This window comes from Microtus ochrogaster, chromosome 10 (genome assembly GCF_000317375.1).
Source record: "Microtus ochrogaster isolate Prairie Vole_2 chromosome 10, MicOch1.0, whole genome shotgun sequence".
In the NCBI taxonomy this organism is placed as follows: Eukaryota; Metazoa; Chordata; class Mammalia; order Rodentia; family Cricetidae; genus Microtus; species Microtus ochrogaster.
The window spans coordinates 54447879-54469529 of NC_022016.1; the positions used below are offsets into that span (position 1 = coordinate 54447879).

General features: G+C 54.4%; 1 protein-coding gene across 2 annotated transcripts in view; it reads left to right on the top strand.

Moving 5' to 3' along the window:
- Tinagl1 (tubulointerstitial nephritis antigen like 1) overlaps positions 1–19523 on the top strand; it is a 34495-nt gene extending 14972 nt beyond the window's left edge. Inside the window, exons 1-12 of one of the 2 annotated variants that reach the window (XM_005353160.2) lie at positions 9784–9850; positions 10379–10693; positions 11602–11665; positions 15513–15605; positions 15804–15918; positions 16895–17018; positions 17102–17252; positions 17351–17540; positions 17632–17677; positions 17904–18027; positions 18806–18851; positions 18946–19523. In XM_005353160.2, coding sequence (XP_005353217.1) covers positions 10387–10693; positions 11602–11665; positions 15513–15605; positions 15804–15918; positions 16895–17018; positions 17102–17252; positions 17351–17540; positions 17632–17677; positions 17904–18027; positions 18806–18851; positions 18946–19083 — 1398 coding nt within the window. In that variant the 5' untranslated portion in view covers positions 9784–9850; positions 10379–10386 and the 3' untranslated portion in view covers positions 19084–19523. Of the gene's footprint in view, positions 1–9783; positions 9851–10378; positions 10694–11601; positions 11666–15512; positions 15606–15803; positions 15919–16894; positions 17019–17101; positions 17253–17350; positions 17541–17631; positions 17678–17903; positions 18028–18805; positions 18852–18945 lie in introns of those variants that run through there. The other variant, XM_026781794.1, reaches the window with a different exon arrangement.
- The last annotated feature ends 2128 nt before the right edge of the window (positions 19524–21651 follow it).

The following is a 21651-nucleotide window of genomic DNA, read 5'->3' on the forward strand; positions in this document are numbered from 1 at the left end:
GAGAGATATTCTGTAGCTTAGACTGGCCTTGAAAACAAGGAACCCCTTCCCATCTCAGCCATCCATGCACTAGGATTGGAGGCCTGAGTTTCCATGCCCCATTTACAGATACTTTTTGAACAATAACCCCCACTCACAGGTGGAAAATTGAAAGTCACTGTGCAAGGAAGCAGTGGGGAGTTTCCCTTCGGTTCCTTCCTGGGCTCATATTGCTCCCACCCTTTCATGTGCAAGCTGATTCTGGGCTCCTGCACCCAGCCCTTGACCTCTGTCCCCTTCCATCCCCCCCCCCCCTGCATTCTGCTCCAGAGGCTCCAGAGATAAAGCCTGTTTCTCAAATAGCTGTGTCTGAACAGGTCTTCTGTCTAGAACTCAGCATTCCTGTCTGTGAAATGGGGAGGATCATACCTAAGATCTCAGCAGGAATTGAGGGAGAAATGAGATCATCTGTGTGCAATGCTCAGTCTGCTGCGGTGTCCCTGGGAGATGCTCAGCATGGTCCTGTCCTCCCAGCCCCTGCAATTGCAGTCAAGAGTTGAGCTTAATGAACCCTTGGATGTCCATGCTCTCTAAGCCATGAGGGCAGAGGAGCTGCTTCACTTCAGATCTGGGTTTGTGAGGCATTGATGGTAGAGGGGAGACAAGTTGCTCAGTCCCACTGAGGCACAGCAGTAACACAGACAGGCCAGTACTGAGGGCTCAGATGTGCAGCCAGACTTTGGGCGATATGTCTCTCTGCTCAGACACATCCATGTCTAAGAAGCCATGTGGGGATTTAGAAACTCTCACTACTTTATCAGGGTCTGATGGCAGCCACAGAAAGGTGGCTGCTACCTGGCCAGGCCCCTCCACACCGGCTGCCTCACCGGGAGGCAGAGAGTAACATGAGTTATTGTGTCAATGGGGGTTTGTAGGAGAGTCGTGAACTGCTGGGGTGGCTAGGTCTCTATACTGTTTTGGTCAGTAAGTCTGTAAGAGTATAATACCTTCAGCCTCAACCTCTCAGCTGCCGCCGCCCACAGCCTGCCACCGTTGTCACCGCTCCACCACCACCTGCCACCATTGCCACTGTCTCCTGCCGCCTGCCACCACTGCCACTCAGTTCCTGAACTTGAGGCTGTCCCCCTCTGCACAGTGCCTGCGAGTTCCATGAAACACGGATGTTCCCAGGCTCTACTATGCTCCTTTTATTTTTGGTTTTTACATTTACTTGTTTATCCTGTGTGTTAGTGTGTGTGTGTGGGGGGGGTTGGGGAGCACACATGTGCCACAGCGCATACGTGGAGGTCAGAGGACAACTTGCAGGAATCGGGGATCAAACTCTGGCTGTCAGGCTAGAGAACAAGCACCTTCCACTGCTGAGCCAGCTCTCAGGATCCTGGCCCACATACCCCGTGTCTCTTGTTTAGCTGTGTCAAGTCGGGTTCAGATATGGGAGCTTTGAGCAGACATTGGAATCTGAGTGTTTCTCTTAGCAGCAATCACACTGCTGGGTCTGTCTGCCTACCTTCCGAAGCAGCTTCCGCCCCTCTTCGCCTGGGCATCACTGCCCACCCCTGGGAGCCAGAGCTGCTGGCTGTTCAGAAAGCTGATGTGCACAGAGCACAGGGAGATCTGCGTGGGTGTGAGCAGCATGCGAGGATCCCAGACTGACTGCTCTAATCCTGTTTTGACTGGTGTAATCTGGTTTTAGTGGGCGTTGACGCAGGAGGTTAGCACTGACTATACTAGTTTCTGCTGTTTCTCTGGTGGGCTCAGCAGGAGCACTCTGGAGTCTGTTGGACTTTTCTGAGGTCCTGGCTATTTCGCTTTGAATAAGTGTACTAACAGTAGACACTTGTTTTACATTTGTGCTAAGTCAGTATTGCCAACCGCGTCTTAAAGCTAAAAGTCCATATGCTCCTGTAACAGCCTTTCAGTAAGGTGACGCTGAATTTACACATGGAGAAACTGAGGCACAGGACTTCCTCTGGCTCCGGAGTATCTGTATGATACTCTGTCACTGCAGAGTAAGTGAGTACATGGACCCCCGCTTCAAGGTGCTTTTTCTCTTGAGAGTCTGCTGTGCAGATTGGCCACTAACTCAAGGTCTCCTGCCTCAGCCTTCTGAGTGCAGAGTGCAGGCTTCAACATCTGGCCTTGGGATGATTCGATGTGTCTGAACCAGTTTATTTCCAGTGGGCTGCTTTGTGCTGGTCTGTTCTTTACTTGGCCTTGATTTTGGCACATCTCAATTGACACACAAGATCTAAGGTCTCGTCCATCTCTGAAGTGGGAACCGCTGTGTTAGTTTCCCAGGCTTGTTAAAATTCCACCAGCTTGGCTATTTAAGATGACAAAACTGTAGGGCCTTCTTCCTTTCTCCCCTCCTTTCTTTCTTTTCTCTTTTCTGAGACAGGGTTTCATGCAGCCCCAGGCTTGAACTCCTGATTCCCCTGCCTCCACCTCCCTAGGGCTAGAATTACCAAGTGTGCACCACCACACCCAGCTTGCAAGGGCTTTTCCCCAACTCAGGTCACATTCTATAAGGTCAGGGGATAGGATGAGATGTGTCCTTCTGAGAGCCCTCAATCCTTCAGGTCACATGCGATGTTTTCTCCAAAGAGAAGAAAAGAGATGCTTCAGGGAGCGCACCCTGCCACTGGGGGCTTATGGGTTGTGATTAGGGATAAAAGGGAAAGTGTAACCCACATCCTCGGCCCGGGAAGAGCCCTTACACTTATCGGGACTCATATGTTTGTTGATCTTTCTGGCTGGGACAACGGAGATTTCCCGGAAATGTAAGTGAGATGTGGAACTGCTCCTGTAAACAGGCATTGGAATAGTGCCAACTCCAAGGAGCCTCAGCCACGGGCTCCTGTAAACAGGCATTGGAAAGCATCAGCCCCGAGATTTGCCTGCAAGGATGAGGCTGCTGATGCTGGACTTTGTGCTGCAGCGAAAGCGAGTCCAGCTGAGGGCAGTGGATAATTAGAGAAGGAGGAGTAGGACCAAGTTGAGTTGTTGATAAGTCTGGATACTTGGGAGGCCGAGACAAGAGAATCACAAGTTCAAGGCTGGCTCTGGCTATAGCATTAGTTCGAGGCACCTTAGTGAGGCTGTGCCTCGGTATAAGGAGTAAAAAGGGCTAGAGGTACATCTTGGTGGAGAGCACTTATCTAGCATGCAGGAGACCGACCCTGTGTTCAACCTCTGCTACCACCAAAGAAAAAGAGAGGGGGCCATCACCTTCAAGTATCCCAGAATTCCTGGCATAGGGTCTGAAGAACTAACAGTCTAGATGTGACTGAAGGTGGGGACATGGTGTCTTTGCACAGCACTCAGAGGCCCTAAGGGCTCAGTGGGTTTCTAACACTCCTGGCACAGACCTATGATAGAGAGAAAAGGCTGTCTTTCCTCTCTCTGCATCTCCTGGCTTCTGCCCACAAGTGGCAACCCAATCCTCAGCATGAGAGCCGGTCTAATCCTTTGAAGATTGGCTGCTGCGGAGGCCGTGTGGTTGGGGTTCCTGGGGCACGGACCCCAGCCCCTTCTTTGTCCTGGACCTATGGGTGGCCTTGGGCAAGTTCAAAAGTCTTTCTCAGGTTTGACTTTCTCATCTACCAACAGCGTTAACGATGTGAGAGAGAGAGAGAGAGAGAGAGAGAGAGAGAGAGAGAGAGAGAGAGAGAGATGCATCCTTGGTGCCTGGGGAGAAGGATGAATAGCATGCTGTGGAATAGCTAGCTATCAACAGACTGGGGTCACTTCGCTTCAAAGCCACGGTCAACGGCTTCAGCCACTCATCCTGAGTGGCCAGAGTCCCAGCATGCAAGAGGCCCTGGGCTTGATTCCCAATTATCACCATCCCCACCACACACACACACAGACACACACACACACACACAGACACGCACACACACTCACTCTTCCCTTCTTGGTAAACCCTTCTTCCGTTCTCCAATTCCTTCTTCTAGGCCTTCTCCATTAGCACAGAACATGGTTTTATTTTATTTCATTTTGAGACAAGGTCTCATGGAGCCTAGGTTGGCCCTGAACTTGTGATCTACTGCTGAGGATGATCTTGAGAGTTTGATCTTCCCACTTCCACCTCCCCAGTGCTGGGATCACAGGCATGGGAGCACAGTTTTGGTTTTATAGCTCCCATATTTGGACAAAACCCTCGCTTGACCTGCTAGGCCCTTCCATTCAGTGCTAATTCTCTGGCTCCTGTCCAATAAAAATTTGCCAACAAATTGCCTCTGCTCCTGGTCTCCAAGTCACTGGCCCTACTATCCACTGGGATGGTGTACCCTCCTAGTCACACACACACACACACACCCTGCCTCAGTAAGTCTGTCCCAGCCAACTTGCTCCAACTTCCTTGTTCGCTAATCCAGGGCCATCTGGCTTCAGGTCACAACTCATCTCTCTCCTTTCTCAGTGCTGGAACTGCACCCAGGGCCTCCCATAAACAGACTGCATGCCCCCTCCCCCTACACCCACACATATGGGTTTCCTACACCTCACTGGTCACTCCCTCCTCCCGGACAGAGGTTCTGAGATGCTATCACACTATGTTGAACCTGCTTGAACTCTGGGTTCAAATCTTCTTTCCTCCTGCCTCAGCCTCACAAATAGCTGGGACCCCTGGGTAGCAGGCTTCTCTGCCAGCCCCTTCTATGGGAGAACCCAAGGCTTGGGGTTGCTTTCTCCCTTCTGATCCTGGCTATGAGTCCCCACAGGTCATCCTGGCTCCCTTCCTAGAGGCTATCATGAGCCCACTCAGATTCAAGGGGGCTCCGCCCTTCAGTAGGCAGGAGAGCAGGGCTTTGGCAGCCAGGCCTGGTTTCCACTCTCTCTAGTCCCTGGCATCCCGCTCTGCAGCAAGTCTGGTCAATTTCATCTCCACGATATGCCACAAACAGGCTCCACTTCTGATTGCCGCTACCACTGGCTCATTCCAGCCTCAGCACCAGGAGCCTGGGCTCCCCCACTGCCTCCCACGCTGTCTTTTAGAATCTATGCTTGGCCCGTGACAGTGTGTTCTCTACTGAACATCAGCGAGAACCTCTATGTGTTTAAACCAGACTAATTAATTAATATTAGTTGGTGGGTTCTCCCTAGGTAGCCCGGGTCATTCCTCCTGCCTCTACCTCCCGAGTGCTAGGATTGCAGGTGTGTGCCGTCAATCTCCTGCCTCTACCTCCTCAGTGCTAGGATTGCAGGTGTGTGCCGTCAATCACCTTGGGCTTTGCTCAGACTCAAGTCTCCTCAGTTACAGCAGACAATGCCAGCTCCTTTCCACAGCCAGGCTCATCACAGCTCATCTGTCCCAGCCCATGGTGGCCCTCCTGCTTCAGCACACTCAGCTGCGGGCAGCCTCCGGGCTTTTGCTCCTGAGCATCAGGTATCCTGGAATACCTGTCCCCACCCGAGGCCTGTGTCCAGAGTCTCCTCCTGCAGACGTCAGCTCAGACACTGCCTGACCTCTGAGATCACAGTGATCTGTTTGACTCCAGGTCCCCAGGGTTTATGCAGAGCTTCACATTGCTTGGTGTTTGCGACATCTGGCCTGCTTATTGACTGTCTCTGTGTCTATCTGCCCATCCCCTTCAGGATTTCACAGTGGGACCTGTGTTTGTGCACCTCAATCCTCAATGTTCCCTACCTGCTGCAGAACCTGATATACAGTTGGAGTTCAACAAATACTCGTTGAATGAATAATAATAATATAAAAAACCTGAGCCGGGCGATGGTGGCCACGCCTTTAATCCCAGCACTCGGGAGGCAGAGGCAGGTGGATCTCTGTGAGTTCGAGACCAGCCTGGTCGACAGAGCTAGGTCCAGGACAGGCTCCAAAGCCACAGAGAAACCCTGTCTCGAAAAAACCAAAAAAAAAAAAAAAAACCTGACGCAAGTGTTCTTAGCTATGGTTTCTATTGCTGTGATGAAACACCATGACCAAAAGCAACTTGTGGAGGAAACGGTTTGTTCCACTTATGCTTCCCAGTCACTGTCATAGAAGGCAGTTAGGACAGGAACTCAGTAGCAGGAGCCTGGTGGCAGGAGCTGATCCAGAGGCCGTGGAAGAGTGCTGCTTACTGGCTTGCTCCTCCATGGCTTGCTCAGCCTGATTTCTTATACAGCCCAGGATCACCAGCCAAGGGGTGGCCCCACCCACAATGGGCCGGCCCCTCCCCATCAATCACTAATTAAGAAAATGCTCTACACGCTTGCCTACAGCCTGATCTTACGGAGGCATTTTCTCGCTTTGGGCTTCTCTTGGATGACTCTAGCTTATGTCAAGTTGACACAAAAGCCAGCCACCAAAATTAGTATGACATGGCATGATACAATGTGGTCCCTCTGGGTCAGTATGTCATCCCCAGGACTGTCATGTCCCACTACACTTACTGTGTGCCACTAGGCCTTGAGGAATATTTTTTTTTCTTCTGAAATGGTCTCAAGTAGCCCAGGCTGTCCCTAAACTTACTATGTAGCTCAGGACAATCTTGAATTCCTAAACCTCCCTCCTCTACCTCTCAATCCTCTACCTCCCCATCCCAAACCCTGATGGCAGGTGCCACCCACCAGTTTATACAGTGCTAGGAGTCCAGCCCAGGACTTTGTGCTCACGAGGCAAGTACTCTACCAGCTGAACTCCAGGTGAGCATTAGAAACACAGCCGTGTGCTGTGACAATTAGCACACCTCAGGAAAGCTCAGCACACCACAGTAGACGCCAGCACTCTGTGACACTGCACCTGGCTCAGATCTATGACTCGGTCTCCAACATCATTGCTTGAAGCCCTGGACTTGTCCAGGTAACCAAGGGGCGTAGAGAAACCTACTTAGCCTTGGCCGGAGTGCTGTCTGGGCTGCTCAAGTCCAGAGACCTGGTGGGGCATGGCTGCCCAGCTCAACTTCTAGAGAATAGGCCCTGGACTCCAGGAGCAGTAGGGAGAAGTTTGGTGTCTCTATGGAAACCAAAGGAGGCCAGGCCTCTGCTGTGGGTCCTTAGACATGTTGTCACTCTGTGGCTTCCCCTCTCCTGCAGAAAAAAGCAAGTTCAAGAAAACTTCTGGAAAGTTGTGGTAATAGGTAGAAAACCAGGACCCAGAGAGGGACAGCCTACTTAGGGTCCCATGAGCAGGAGAACAGAGTCACTACAGAATCTCAGGCCCTCTGCCTCCTGGGAAGACCAGAGGGCAACAGAAGGGACCTTGCTGGTGTCCCTTGCACGCTGCCCTATCCCAGTCTCTAGGACAAGGTTCCATTCTGAGCAAAACTTAGAGAGTGAGTCAGGAGGGTGGATGGTTCCTTGGAAAAGGAAAGTGGGGTGTCTGGCACCCCCAGGCTCTGCCCTTTTCCTCTGCTTCTTAGCCAAGGAATCTAGTGAGTCATGAGATTCCACTGAGGTGGGCTCAGAGCCAAACTCTGTGATGACAGGGGTGAGGGGTGGAGGGGAGATCCGGTCTGCTCTCCTCCCTGCTCCAAGTTCCTGTCTCCTGTGCACAGACGGACACAGACAGCCAAACAGCCAAACTCCAGACAGACCCAGCTAATCCACAGGCACTAGCAGACAGGTGTTCACAAGCAAAGGGGCTTTCAACCACACTTAAGCAGCAGCAGCTTACACTGGGCACACGGACAGACAGACCCAGGATAGACACAGGGCCACACACTGTCCACACAGCTATGGGACACAAGTACACAGGAGCATAGCAGGCAAGCAGGTAAATTGGTAGACCCAGATAGACAAGAACTGGCAGAGAGTCAAAAGATCCAGGTACACAGGAATACAGCAGGGGACACGCACACACACACACACACACACACACACACACACACACACACACGTCACAGTCATACAGCAGTTTACAGGGAAGGGGTACTCTTGGGCAAAGATAGACCCAATGCTGTGGCTCCCAGTCTCAGAACTGTGAGACTGACCCATGAAAGTAGGTACCCAGGCCTGGGTTCAGGTGAAGCTAGTCTCCTCCCAGGGGACATGATGTCCGCTGGTTCTGCGGAACCTGCCTTGCAGTAAGATGGATGGAGAGCAAACAGGAAAGGGGGCTTCCCACCCAGCAGGGTGTTGAGACCTGTCATGGTGACTAAGGATGCCTGGGGAGAGAGTGTTGGCAGAGCACTAGGGAGCCTGTGTTCCGGCTATGTGACCTTGGATAAGTCTGTGCTCGCTTGTGCCTCCAGCCCCCATCTCCAGAGTGGCCTTGAACTGGCTACAAACCTGAACTTCTGATCCTTCTGCCTCACCTCCTGAGTGCTGGGAATACAGACATGTGCCACAGAACAAGTATTTAGTGTGTGTGTGTGTGCAGGCACACAAACATGCACAAGCATGCGTACACAGCCTTGCTGCCATGCATGCTCGCGTGGGCAGTCTCTATGCATTAGAAGTATGACGGCAACTTTGTGGAATCTCCTTCCACTGCCTAGATTCCGGGGGCTGAACTCAGGCTATCAGACTTGGTGGCAAGCACCTTTACCCACTGAGCCATCCCACCAGCCTCGTGCTTTTTATATGCTGCTGGGCTTGAACCCGGGCCTTCCTGCAAGCTGAATGAGCACTCTTCCCAAGGAAGCTACATCCCAGCCCGAGTCCATTCTCTTGAGCCTCGGTTCATCTTTTAGGCTTTGTCCTCTCAGGTCCTGTCCATGCGTTGGGTGTTTCTGTACCCTAGACATCAGGGCACAGCACCAATGTCCCCGCAGCAGGGGGTGATTCAGCCACAAGTACCCCCTTGTGCTGCTCTCTCACCCTCCGCAGAGGTGACAGCTGAGGGGAGGGGACAGAGTTGCCCGGGAGCACTAAGGGAATCTTGATACTGCTGCTTGCCCCGGAGCAGGATGGGACAACTGTCCAGGTGTGGTGTCCTTCCTCCACCGAGTGAGTCCTCTGGCCCTGGGCCCAACCTGTTGGAAGAGGGAGCTTGCACAATGGGGAGGCACAAAGTGACAGCCGGAAGGCCTCAAGGGACAGAAGCCCCATTGTGTGAGGGCAAGGCAAAGGTTAGGCCAGAAACGGAAGGGGGCTCTGCAGGGGGCCCCAGCTGCCAGGGCTCTTGATGTGGGGCCCTTCAAGGCGCCCCGTGCCAAGAAGGATGCCCTTGGGCCTGGCGGAGGAGGCGGTGCTGGGCAAGGTGCCCACCACACTGGGGAGGGTAGACCCCACAAGGGGTGGCTGGGTACACTCAGCCTCCGCGGCGCACCACCTCCTGGGGAGGAGCTGCTCGGAGTGCCCTGAACCTAGGCAGTTTCCAGAATCATCCACTGGAAATTCCTGTCATTCCTGGGAGCTGTCGTGGCTCAGAGTGGCCCCCAGCCCAGGGTCACTGGGACAAGGATGTGCGCGGCTATTTTTCCTCGGGAAGGGCCTGGGGGTTGGCTTAGAGAATTTTGCCCCTAGCTCTCAGTCCCTATCAAATCCTAGACTCTGATCTCAGTAGCTTCTTAGCTCCCCTTCGCACACCTTGTCTGCCTCCTAAAATGGGCTGGAAAGTCCTTCCCAGTATCAGCCCACAATCCTTTCTCTCCTGAGTTGCAGTCCTGCTCCTTAAGGAAAGTCTTCCCCTGACAAGAGACACCCCCCCCCCCGGGAAGACCAACAGGTGCTCACGGTCCTTAACCAGCCCTCCCTTCCAGACCCTAGTCGGGAGCTACGGGCTACTTCAGGTGCCGACCAGCGGCCCCGCCCTCCCGCAGTCCCTGCTTGGGGCGGGTGCTGCGGGCAGGGCGGTACAAAAAGCGTCCCGCCCTGCGCTCCTCACTTGACTCGGTCTGGCAGTCTCGAGCTTGGAGGCGGAGGCGCGCAGGGCAGCCTGGGTCCAGCCCACACCCCTTACCAGGTAGGGACTCTCCCTGTTCAGAGGGCAGAGGGCATAGAGAGAAGGAACAGGGAGGAGGGGGCACGCAGCGTGAGCAGGACTCAGGTTGGGGAGGCACAAAAGAGAGGGTCAGAGGGGCGCAGAGGATCCAAGATATGACAGGACACATCAGGAGGTGGCTGGAGGGGGGCTAGGAAGACACAGAGCCAAGAATCGAAGTCAAATACGTTAGAGGGGTAGAGGGACCAAGGACAGGGGAAAAGAATGGGTATTGGGAACGTCACAGTTTCCATTTCTTTGCCCTTGACAGTCCCTAGGTGGGTCAGGGAGGGGGCCCATTTCTCACATGTCCCCTGTCCCCATGAGCAGATTGACGCCCAGTACTGAGTTTTTCCCCGGGACTCGGGAATCAAGTTCTGACGTTTCGCTTCGCTGAGCCTCCTGGGAAGGTTCCAGGACACGTGTAGGGAGACCCACTCTTGACGTGTGTAAGGGAGTCTCCAGAACCCAACACCTCTGTCCCCTGACCTCTGTCCTTATCCCGGCCAGGAGGCACCATGTGGGGATGTCGGCTGGGGCTGCTGTTGCTGCTGCTGGCTGGCCAGGCTGCCCTGGAAGCCAGACGGAGCCGCTGGCGCAGGGAGTTGGCGCCAGGACTGCACCTGCGGGGCATCCGGGACGCTGGTGGCCGGTACTGCCAAGAGCGGGACTTGTGCTGTCGTGGCCGAGCTGACGAGTGTGCCTTGCCCTACCTGGGAGCCACCTGTTACTGTGACCTCTTCTGCAACCGCACCGTCTCAGACTGCTGCCCTGACTTCTGGGACTTCTGCCTCGGGGTGCCACCCCCCTTCCCTCCCGTCCAAGGTGGGCACTCGGGTAGCCAAGAGGGTGGACACCTTGTCAGCTGCAGTCTCAGCAAGCTCAGGAACAAGGCTGATAATGGACATTTCCCGGCTTTGAAAAATGTAGGAATAAAAATCCTCACCCTATTTATTTCCTGCCCCTTTAGAAGTCCCTCCTGTGGTCTTACTTGGCTCAAGCAACTCTGAAAGAGAAGATCCTGTTAGGACTGAGGTGGCCCTAGGGCAGGCAGGGCAGGCAGGCTTGAGCCCTATCTCCTAGTCAGTACAGGGAAGGCGGCTGCCCTGCCTGCTGACTCACCCTGGGGCTGATAGAGCACACAGGGGCGGCCAGGTTGTCTCAGCCAGGCGATTTTTACCTTAGTTAGGATTCTGCTCCTCTGAGATTGGCCATGCTATTGGGTGACTAAATCTGCTCCTGCCCTCGCCTGCACGTGTGCTTCCCCTGAACCTGATCTTTCCCTGCACCACCCTGCTCCAAGAGGAGAATCAGGAAAGTCCTTCCCACAGCCTGCAGGGGGTGGGGGGTTCCGGCTAAGGAGAAGCCACGTCTGAGTTGCTGTAGCAAAATGCTGTGCTATCTTAAGGGAGTTGCTTGCCTTCCCTGGGCTTCAGTTTCTTTCCTCAAGCTCCTTCCATGCCCCAACTGCAAGTTCCAACTCATTTGAGTGACAAAGGGTACCAGGAATGCCATGGCTGGCATCCAGGTGAAACATTGGGTCCAAACCGGAGTTCCTGAACTGCTCCAATATGGCAGTTGGTGTGGGGGTGTGCAGAGATCCCAAGATACAGTTTGTCCTTAGAGTCAGTGAGAGCTGGGATTGGCGTATGATTAAGATGAGCTGGGCAGGTGTTGGGCAACCTGGCCTTGAGGACCCGGTCATCTCAGCTGGACTTCTCTCCCTCCTGTAGGATGCATGCATGGGGGCCGCATCTACCCGGTCTTCGGAACCTACTGGGACAACTGCAATCGGTGGTGAGTATGAGAGACTGGGGTGGCCTCACTTTTAGTACCACGTGGCCAGCAGGCCGGGTGCCAAACCCTGTCGCCCATTCCCGAGGATGTCCTTTTTGTGGTGTGGCCTCAGTGTCCACGTCCGTGGTATGGAAACTTTCAAACTGACCACACCATCTCATATAATGGAATTCTAGTCACAAGCCTAGGAGTGGTCAGCCATGGTGGTCTGGCTGGGTGCCACACCTAAGCCAGGACTTTTCCCTCCACCCCTCCTGGTTTGGGCTGGCTTCCCTCCCAGCTTGTCCTGCTGTCACGGGAGACTCCGAGAAGGGGACGCCAGGAAGGAAACCTCTGATGCAGCATCCGCTGTCCTGGGTGGGATGAGGGTCAGGGATGACTGAGCTGGCCACCAGCCAGTGGCCTGCCGCAGGGCCTTCCCTGGAATGTGCCCTCTCCCCACCCTTAAACCCCTGTTCTTAGCAGCAGGAGGAAGGGGTCATGGGTAGCCTATCCTTGGTCTGAGCTGGGAAGGAGAGCAGGTGGGGAACATGGAGGCCTTACTGGAAACCATGGGGTCTCCGCTGCCCTGAGTTTGCCCCGTCCCTCCCTCTGCCTGGCCTGGGAGGCTCCAGGGAGAAGGAAACTTTTTGGAATGTACTGCGCCTAGCTGTTGCCTTTGCCTCACTGGTGAGGGGTGCCAGGGTCACTGTGGGAATGGGGACCTTGTGTGCATGTGTGCGTGGGTGTTGGCGGGTGTCTGGGTGAGGGAAGGGTGTGTGTGTGCTCAGAAGGGTGGGGCGTATCTGCAGAATTCTGCTGCTCTGATAGGGTGGCTGCCAAGGGGTTAACGTTTTCACTGCTGTCCCAGGCCCCTCTGGAATGCTGGGACCTGTTGCTACCAGTCTTGTCTAGACCTGCTTGAACAGCCCTGGGGCTCAAGAGATGGGGACAGGAAAGCATTGGCTGACCCCTTCAGGACACAGGTCCTGGTGACCGAATCCCACTTGAGAGTGGAAGACTGTCTGTGTACCTTCCAGGTTGGACATCTCCAGCAGGGATGCTTCTGAAAGGCCCAAGAGCTGTTGAAGAAGGTAGAAGAAGGGACCTCCCTACCCCCACAGGTCCCTCCGGCTCTCTAGAGCACCGCCCGCTGGCTCCAGGGCTAGAGAGCCAGCCATATTGGGGCTTGGCTCCCCTGGAGGCTCCTTATAAGGTGGCATTGGAGGCGGGTGCCCTGGGTTGCCTGGAAGGAGGCTGTTTAGAATCTTGTAATAGCAGAGTTATGAGCTTGTAAAAGCTTCGTAGAATGCCTAGAATTCAAGCCTCCAGCTGATGCCTAATTACTGAAGACCCACTGTGTCGTAGGCACCGTGTTGGGTCCAGGAGGGCCAGCTGGAAGGAGACAGGCGCAAGTCTGGACCCATGGGAACTTGTAGTTTCGTAGTGAAGGACATGGAAAAGAAAAAAAAAACCACACAAATGTTATGACAAGCTACAGGGAGAGAGGATGAGGGGGATCCTGGCTTAGAGTGGGGAGGGGAGCGCGGATGAAAGGAAGGCTGCTCGGGGCTCTCTGATGGCGTGAGCAGAGGACAAACAAGGGACCTATACATGGGGGAGGGAGGAGGCACCACTTAGGGGAGGGAGGAGGTAGGATAAGGCCTTCTTGGTGGGACCGTCAAGCAGCAGAGACTGGAGAAGGCTCAGCCGTGTCCCAGCGTCTGCGTGCCTAAAGAAAGTTCCTTATAGACCTCCAGTCTAACCAGCATTGCTCGTGGATCTGTCTGGCCTCAGAGCATCTGGGGCAGGGATGGCTGAGAGCGTTGACCTGGAGTGGGGGTGGCAGCAGAGGAGGAAGGGCAGGAAGGTGGGTTCAGGATGTGTGTCTTTGGCATGCTCTGACAGGGGACATGGAAGGTTCACCACTGACCCTGGCGCTCGACAACAGCTGGGTGCCATGTTCTCAGATGAGGACGGTGGGAGGGGCAGACCAGGGGAAGGCCGGGTGGCTTTAATCTGAGATGCTATTACGCATCTCGAGGTGTGGCCAGCTGGACGTGAGCAGGAGAAGGGGGGTCCAGGGTTTCTGAAGCATGAACAATAGCCCAAAGTGCCCACAATGGGTCAAGCCCTTCTGAGGCCTGGAAATCCCTGGAAAGTGGCACTAAGTGTATTGTCCTCACTTTATAGATAGGAAAGATAGATAGAGGGGGTGGGGCTTTTAAGCAACCTTTCCAAGGCCACAAAACAGGCTAGCAGTGTTGGAACTCAGGAGTTAAACTCTAACGTCTACTTTCTTTGCCACTTGGCTGTGCCACCTCAAGTCATTCATTGACCCAACAGATATTGGCTAGGATGCAGGTTGACAGTTCCAGCCATGCTGGATGCTGAGGCAGGAGGATACCAAGTCCAAAGGTAGCCAGAACTCCGGAGTAAATTCAAGGCCAGCCTGCATAACTTAGTGACACCCTGTCTCAAAATAGAGTCAAAGAGGTCCAAGGGTGTGGCCCAGGGAAGAGCATTTACTTAACATCCATAAGGCCTTGGGTTCAGTCCTAAGGACAATAAAAACAGTACGCGCTGGATGTTCACCATGCTCTTGTTTTTTTTCTTTTCTCCTAACTCCTGAAGTGTCCCTAGAGTCTGTGAGGGGACAGGGATAAGTAGACTGGGAATATGGGTCAGTTGGCAGAGTGCTGGCCTAGCAGGTAAGAAACCCTAGGTTCAATCCTCAGCGCCACGTAAAAGTTGGCATGGGTGGTACAGAGGCAGGGGGGATCAGAAGTTCAAGACCATTCTTGGGCCACACAGTGAGTTCAAGGCCAACTCCAGCTACCTGGTCAAGGCTGCCAGAAAACAAGGAAAAAGGAAAGCAGTATAAACACCAGTAGGACACTAGGTGTTGGTGGCTAAGGGACTCTGTCAGTCAAGGAAGTGGGCGGAGATAGGACGACCAGAGAAAGCTTCTCTGAGAGGTGACATTTGAACGAGGAATTGGAGAAAATGAGAGGGAGACGTGGAAGATGTGGTTGGAGGAGCAGCTCAAAGGCACCGGGCAGGAGTTTGGCAGGTATGAACAACCACTGTGGCTGGAGTCCAGGTCTGGGTCAGTAAGGGTCAGACAGGACGGAAAAACAGATCACATAAGGCTTTGTCACGGTGAAGGACTTTGGCTCTTATTCCACAATGTGAAGCCAGTGGAGGATTGTAACAGAGGACTGGCTTAACAGGATGGCTGTGGCCACCAATTTAAAAATATACTTTGGGGACATGGGTGGGGTAGGGTGGAGGCCAGAGGCCAGGACAAGGAGACAGCAGCAGTGATTAGGTGAAAGGTGGTGGGACGGAGGTGGCCGCGGAGAGACTGAGGCAAAGTCTTTACCCTGAGTTTGTGTTAAGGCGTGGCTGGATCAGACGTGAGGGGTCAAAGGTGACTCCAGGTTTTGAGTCTGAGATGCAGGAAGTCACGGAAGTCACAGGAGCTGGAACTCACTCTGACCCACATTCAACAGAACCTGTGCTGCATCCCCATACAGGTGATGCTGAGGAGCACTGAGATCCGGGGCAGTGGGGATGAACTGAAGAGCTGTAAACTTGCTAGACGGTGGTGGCGCACGCCTTTAATCCCAGCACTCGGGGGGCAAAGGCAGGTGGATCTCTGTGAGTTCGAGGCCAGCCTGGTCTACAGAATGAATTACAGAATGGCCAGGACTACACAGAGAATCCCTGTCGAAAAAACAGGGGCTTGACTATAGTATAGTTTCTGGTATAGAATTCCACACCCATGTGAACCTCCAAGTTTCCTCAGGGGCCCCCAGACCTACTTATGATTTCTTCCTTTCTGTCTGTCTTTCTTTCTTATCAGCACCTGCCAGGAGAAAGGGCAGTGGGAGTGTGACCAGGACCCATGTCTCGTGGACCCAGACATGATTAATGCCATCAATCGGGGCAACTACGGGTGAGAGGCTCTGGGCACGGCACTGGTGGGCTCAGGCGTGCACATGCATGTCCACATACATGATCCTTAGACGCGGTCACTGTGCTAGGCGCACACACACTGGATTTTCCTTCTCTGTGCCTTGTAGCCATCATGCGTTAGCCCCGGGGCTTCTAGCCTTGCTAGGTCTGTTACTTCTCTTTACCTTCTCTCCTCCAGGTGGCAGGCTGGGAACCATAGTGCCTTCTGGGGCATGACCCTAGACGAGGGCATTCGCTACCGCCTGGGCACAATCCGCCCATCTTCCTCCGTCATGAATATGAATGAGATTTATGTAAGTCCGCCCTTGTGCACATCCTCACCATCTTTCTCCCGGTGGCTTAGCACATCATGGATGATGTGGCTTAGCACATCACGGATGATGATGTGGCTTATCTTGCTCTGCCAAGGGGCTATCCCCTAGGACGAGGCTGTATGTCCCTGGGCATATGGGTGCCTTCTCTGGCAGTGTTATGGTTAGCTTCTAAACCTACTTCTGGTGGCAGCCCCTCCCGCCTTCCTCAGCCTGGGAAAAATGCTGTTGGTCCCAGTACAGCTGGGTCAAGACCCAAAGGGTCAGGGGTCACCTTGGTATTTTAGGAAACGAGGGACAGACAGTCTTCCAGCTCTGGCCAGAAAGCAACAATTCTCGGAAAAAAATGCCGACTCAGTGAAGCCCCCAGGGAGGAGGGGGCTTCTGTTTTCCCACCAGTCAAAGAGGGGGGAAGACTTCGTGCAGCAGGCTTGGGTGGGGCTTGTGCTGTCCCTCAAAGAAGACATAGAGAGGCCGGGGACTTCTACTCAAGGCCAGGGTGACCAGCCTCTGGCCCTGCCTTTCTCCCTGGGGCTGCTTGCTGTTTTCTGCTGTTTGTCTTGGCGACCTGCCTGATCACGGGACTTTACTGTTTCTTCCCGCTCCAGTCCTTTGGGGCTTGAAGGCCACTGCCGTGGCAGGAAGGAGGGTGTGGCTCACCAGAAGGTACAGAGAGAGTGGCAGGAGCTGAGAGCAGGAGCTGGTGGCCCTGGCCTAGGCGTCCCTGCTGCTGGCTGGCCTTGGTGACTCATTTGCTGAGTAGGCCTCATTACCCCTGTGTGATGTTTGGGGGACCCCACTCAAGGTCAAGTTGGAAGTAACTGGCTCCCTCCCCGCACCCCAGGACAGCTCCAGAACCAACTGCTGGAGGCTCTGGACTTTCAGCGTCCTCCAAAGCCTGGGCTCCAGAGACAACAAGGAATGCTAGGAAGCAAGTGTCATCACTATTGTCTTACAGATGGTGCCTGGCCAAGGGGAAGCACTACCCACGGCCTTTGAGGCTTCTGAGAAGTGGCCCAACCTGATCCATGAGCCACTGGACCAGGGCAACTGCGCAGGCTCCTGGGCTTTCTCGACAGCAGGTGTGTCTGGGTGGGGGGGAGCTAGTACCAGAGAGGAGGGCCATAGCCCCGCCTCTGACAGCACCTTTTACCTCTCCCACTAGCTGTTGCATCGGACCGGGTCTCCATCCATTCTCTGGGACACATGACGCCCATCCTGTCACCGCAGAACCTGTTGTCCTGTGATACCCACCACCAGCGGGGCTGCCGAGGTGGGCGTCTTGATGGCGCTTGGTGGTTCCTGCGGCGCCGAGGGTATGCAACAAGGGTCTGTGGGCTGGAAGAAGACGAGGCACCCTGAAGAGCCTGGGCTTTCGGGTGTCAGGCATCACGGCCTTCGCTCCCTTCTTCAGGGTGGTGTCTGACAACTGTTACCCATTCGCCGGCCGTGAGCAGAACGAAGCCAGTACCACTCCTCGCTGTATGATGCACAGTCGCGCCATGGGGCGGGGCAAGCGCCAGGCCACTTCCCGTTGCCCCAATAGTCAGGTTGATTCCAATGACATCTACCAGGTCACCCCTGCCTACCGCCTGGGCTCCGATGTACGTCTAAAATAAACATGGGGAGGGGGCAGAAGCAAGAGTTGAGGGGTTTGGCTGGCTAAATCTTACCTTGATGGACCTCCTTCCCCAGGAGAAGGAGATCATGAAGGAGTTAATGGAGAATGGCCCCGTTCAAGGTAAACACCCCTAGCCTGTCCCTGATTCAGGAGCTTCCTGCGGGAGGCTGGGCACAGGACCTACAGCTTTAGGTGCCGGGTGCAGTGGAACAGGAGTGGAAGAGGGTCCATTCCCCCTTCCTTGCAGGAAGCTCCTGGAAAAATCAGTCTCTAACATGAGGCCTCAGTGTCTCAGCATCAGAACCTGTACTAATGGGCCAGGCGCCCTCCCTGTCTCTACCCACAGCGCTCATGGAAGTACATGAGGATTTCTTCTTGTACCAGAGCGGCATCTACAGTCACACACCTGTAAGCCAGGGGAGGCCGGAGCAGTACCGCAGACATGGGACTCACTCGGTCAAGATCACAGGGTGAGCCGGGCGGTGGTGGCGCACGCCTTTAATCCCAGCACTCGGGAGGCAGAGATAGGCGGATCTCTGGGAGTTCGAGGCCAGCCTGGTCTACAAGAGGTAGTTCCGGGACGGGCACCAAAGCTACAGAGAAACCCTGTCTCGAAACACCAAAAAAAAAAAAAAAGATCACAGGGTGAGGTTCCTGTGCGCACACAGGTCTAGGAGCAGAGGGTTTTACACTGGGAATTCTTTGGAACTCTTGGTGTTTTCTGCGGAGCTGAGGCTGCCCCTCCCCTCGTCCTGTTGCCAAAGAGAGAACCGACACAGAGAGGAGGGGTGGTTGCAGGGGTGCATGGACAGTGGGGAGCTCTGAAGGGTGTCTGGGAACAGTGAACAGCGCCCCCTTGAAATAGAGGTGAGAGTGCAAGGGTGGGGAAATACACCTTAATCCCAGCATTGGGGAGACGGTGGCAGAAGAACCGGGGTTTAGTCTTTACATAGCAACTTCAGGTCCAGTCTGGGTTATGTGAGACCTTGTCTCAAAAAACAAAACAACAACAACAGAAACAACAACGAACCAACCAAACAGACAAAACCAAGAAAACCCTCAAGGGTTGTTTACCACTTGTCCCGACTCTGGCCAACTCGGAGTGACGGAGGCTAGGCAAAGAGGGGTGGACACTCAAGTGCCCGCTGCATTCAGATTTCAGAAGCCACAGGGGTGGGTGAGGGGTGCTTTGTTCTGGTGCTGAGACCTGGTGCAATCAGCACCCCCTCCCTCTTGCTTTGCCACTAGGTGGGGAGAGGAGACGATGCCAGACGGGAGGAGGATCAAATACTGGGTGAGTCCCTGGTGCAAAGCTGAGCCCCACATCCCCTGCCCTCCTGGGCCCTGGCCCATCCCTGGCCTCATGTCTCTCTCCTTTTCACTTCCAGACTGCTGCCAACTCATGGGGCCCGTGGTGGGGTGAGAGGGGCCACTTTCGAATCGTGCGTGGCACCAACGAGTGTGACATCGAGAGCTTTGTGCTTGGCGTCTGGGGCCGTGTGGGAATGGAGGACATGGGGCATTAATGACGGGCAGCCACTAGGTGGGATCCACAGCTACGAAGAGGCCTTAGGGGCCACACCTGATGAAGCCTTGGGTGCAGTCAGGGGAACCAGGTGCTAATTCACATACACACAGATCCGCTAATGCCGCATCCGGCCTGGGAGCCAGAGATGGGTGAGGCTGGAGGAGGTCCCAGACATCACAGCCAGAACTGGAGAGGGCCTGGTTTGCAAACTGCAGGGAGTATAGATCCCAGGCCCCTGGTCCACCAGTCCGAGACCACAGGAGCTAAGACACCCCACTCTTCCTACTACTTAATCCCATTCCCATTTTCTTAACTTTTTCCTCTTCGGTTGTTCCTTCCCATCTTCTTAGTCTCCATTCTGGCTTTACCTTTCCAAAACTCCCAGTACTGTTTTCTTAGTCTTTAAATATATTTATTTTTCTTTTCACCGTTTTAAAATAAAACCAAAATATTGATAATTACAGTGTCTTGGACTCTTCAAGGTGAGAAAACCAAGTCAGAGCCAGTGTGGCCCACGGCTAGACAACAGAAAGAACCCCCCTAAAGCTGGGAATGAGGGCACAGGCTTGTGATCCCAGCACTTGGGAGATGGAGGCCTGAGGGCCTGAGTTCTAGGTTATTATTGGGTTAGGTAGCAAGTCTGAGGACAGCCTTGGAGTACATGAGACCCTGAAGAAAGAGGAAGCAGAGGGATGAGAGGCAGAGGAATGCATGCCACTAGGCGACAGGCATGGGTGGACGGCCAAAAAAAAATGTAACTGTCCTTCTATTTCTAATTGTCGATGCCTAGTCACTTGGAGGAGGGGCCTGGATAACATGGCCTTTGACCCCCAGAGGTGGTCTGCCCTTTCAGATGCTGAGTCAGCACTGCCCAGGGAATGGGGGAAGGGTGTGCCCAGTCTTCCAATTAACAGAAGCAATCTAGCAGGCAGAGAAGCAGGACCCTCCTCTCTCCCTGCTCCTGAGACAAATCCTCTCCCCGCTGTATATCCCCAGGCTCCCAGTGCCTAACAGCTGGCGATATGTGACCCTCCATCACCTCCCCTCCTCTTCTACCCCCTCCCTTGTCTTTCTTATCCTCTCCTTTCCTTTCTGTGGGAGTCAGGACTGCTCTTCCATTCCAGGCTTCAGCCTGATTTCAAGGCCCCAGAGACCTGTCTTAACTGACAGCTTACCCTGTGCCCGGGTGGCACACACCGCCTACCCTGTACACACCTGCAATCACAACACTCGGTGGATGCAGGAAGCCGCGGAGCAAATCCTGGGTCTGGAGACCCTGTTAGAATGTGACAGCCCCAGGACCTCTCTGCTCCTCAGATGACAGCACATACCCAGACTCTAAGAACTTTCTGGTCTCCAGGCCCTCCCCTGCCACTCATTTCAAAGCCAGGTCCCTGTAATCACGTGGTCCCTGTAAAGGACAACTGACACAGAAGATGCTGCGCCAGGGCCACGCCCACCCCAGCACGGATTAGACACCACCTGTCCCAGCTCTCCTCTGCCTGCCCTTTCACCTCGTATTTGCCTTGTGTGTGCATTTGCGCTAGAAGCCCCCAGAGTCCATCAGGAGTCTGTTCCTTGTTCTTCCATGGGTAGGTTCTCAGGTAGCGAGTACCCCAGGCTGTCCTCGAACTCTCTGTGTAACTGATGATGACCTTCAACTGATCCTGCTGCCTCCACCTCCCAAAAAACGAACTCAGCGGCAAGCACCGCCACACCCTATTGACCTTCCAGTTTATTCTTTCACCTTCCTCTTCCTTTGAAGGCTAGCTGTGGGTCCCTCTGGGCGTAGATGACAGTAACGTGCAAGGAGCTGTCTGGAGGACCGGAGAAGGGAGCTCCTAAGTCACCAGCGGAGCGAGGTCCGCACCGGTGCCCCTGGCAGCCCACAGGCATCTCCTGAAAGGAATGCGGGGCGGCCCGATAAGCGGTCGCCTTTGTCTCGCTTCCTGTTTGCTGGACGTCCCGAACTCGGGGCCCTGGTCAGCGTGTCCCAGGACTCAAAGCCCAGGGCGACCTTGGAACAGCGCAAGTGGGAAGTTCCGAGGGGGCACGCAGGCCCTCTCCTCCCCTTCGAGGCTGTGGCCCAAGACGCACCCTGATGGAAAAACCCCATCCCGGAATAGCTGTAAATTTCTACTAGGACCTTTAGCGGAAACCGTGGGATGCCGGGAAGGAAACCGGAACAGAGAGGGAAATCGGATGTGGCTGATTTGCCAGCTGAGGCTCCCCTGTGCCCCGTGGACCCCTATGGATTTCACCCAGGTCTACCCACACTTCTGAACTGGGGGATGGTGGGAATGGAGGTGAGAGGCCTCAGCAGGTGCCCTGTGCACCCCCGTTCCCAGCCACCCCTGTTCTCTGCACTACTAATGGGTGTACTGCCACGCTGAGGGGTGCCTCAGTGCCCCTTAAAGTGAGCCCATAGAGAAATCCTTCCCACTCCATGCCTCTGCCCTTGCTGTGTGTCCTGAGGTTAACCCATCCTCTTAGATCTGGCCTAACATCTTTAAACAAATACAGACTGATCCACACGGCTGGATATTACAGGTCAGGTTTGTCTGTC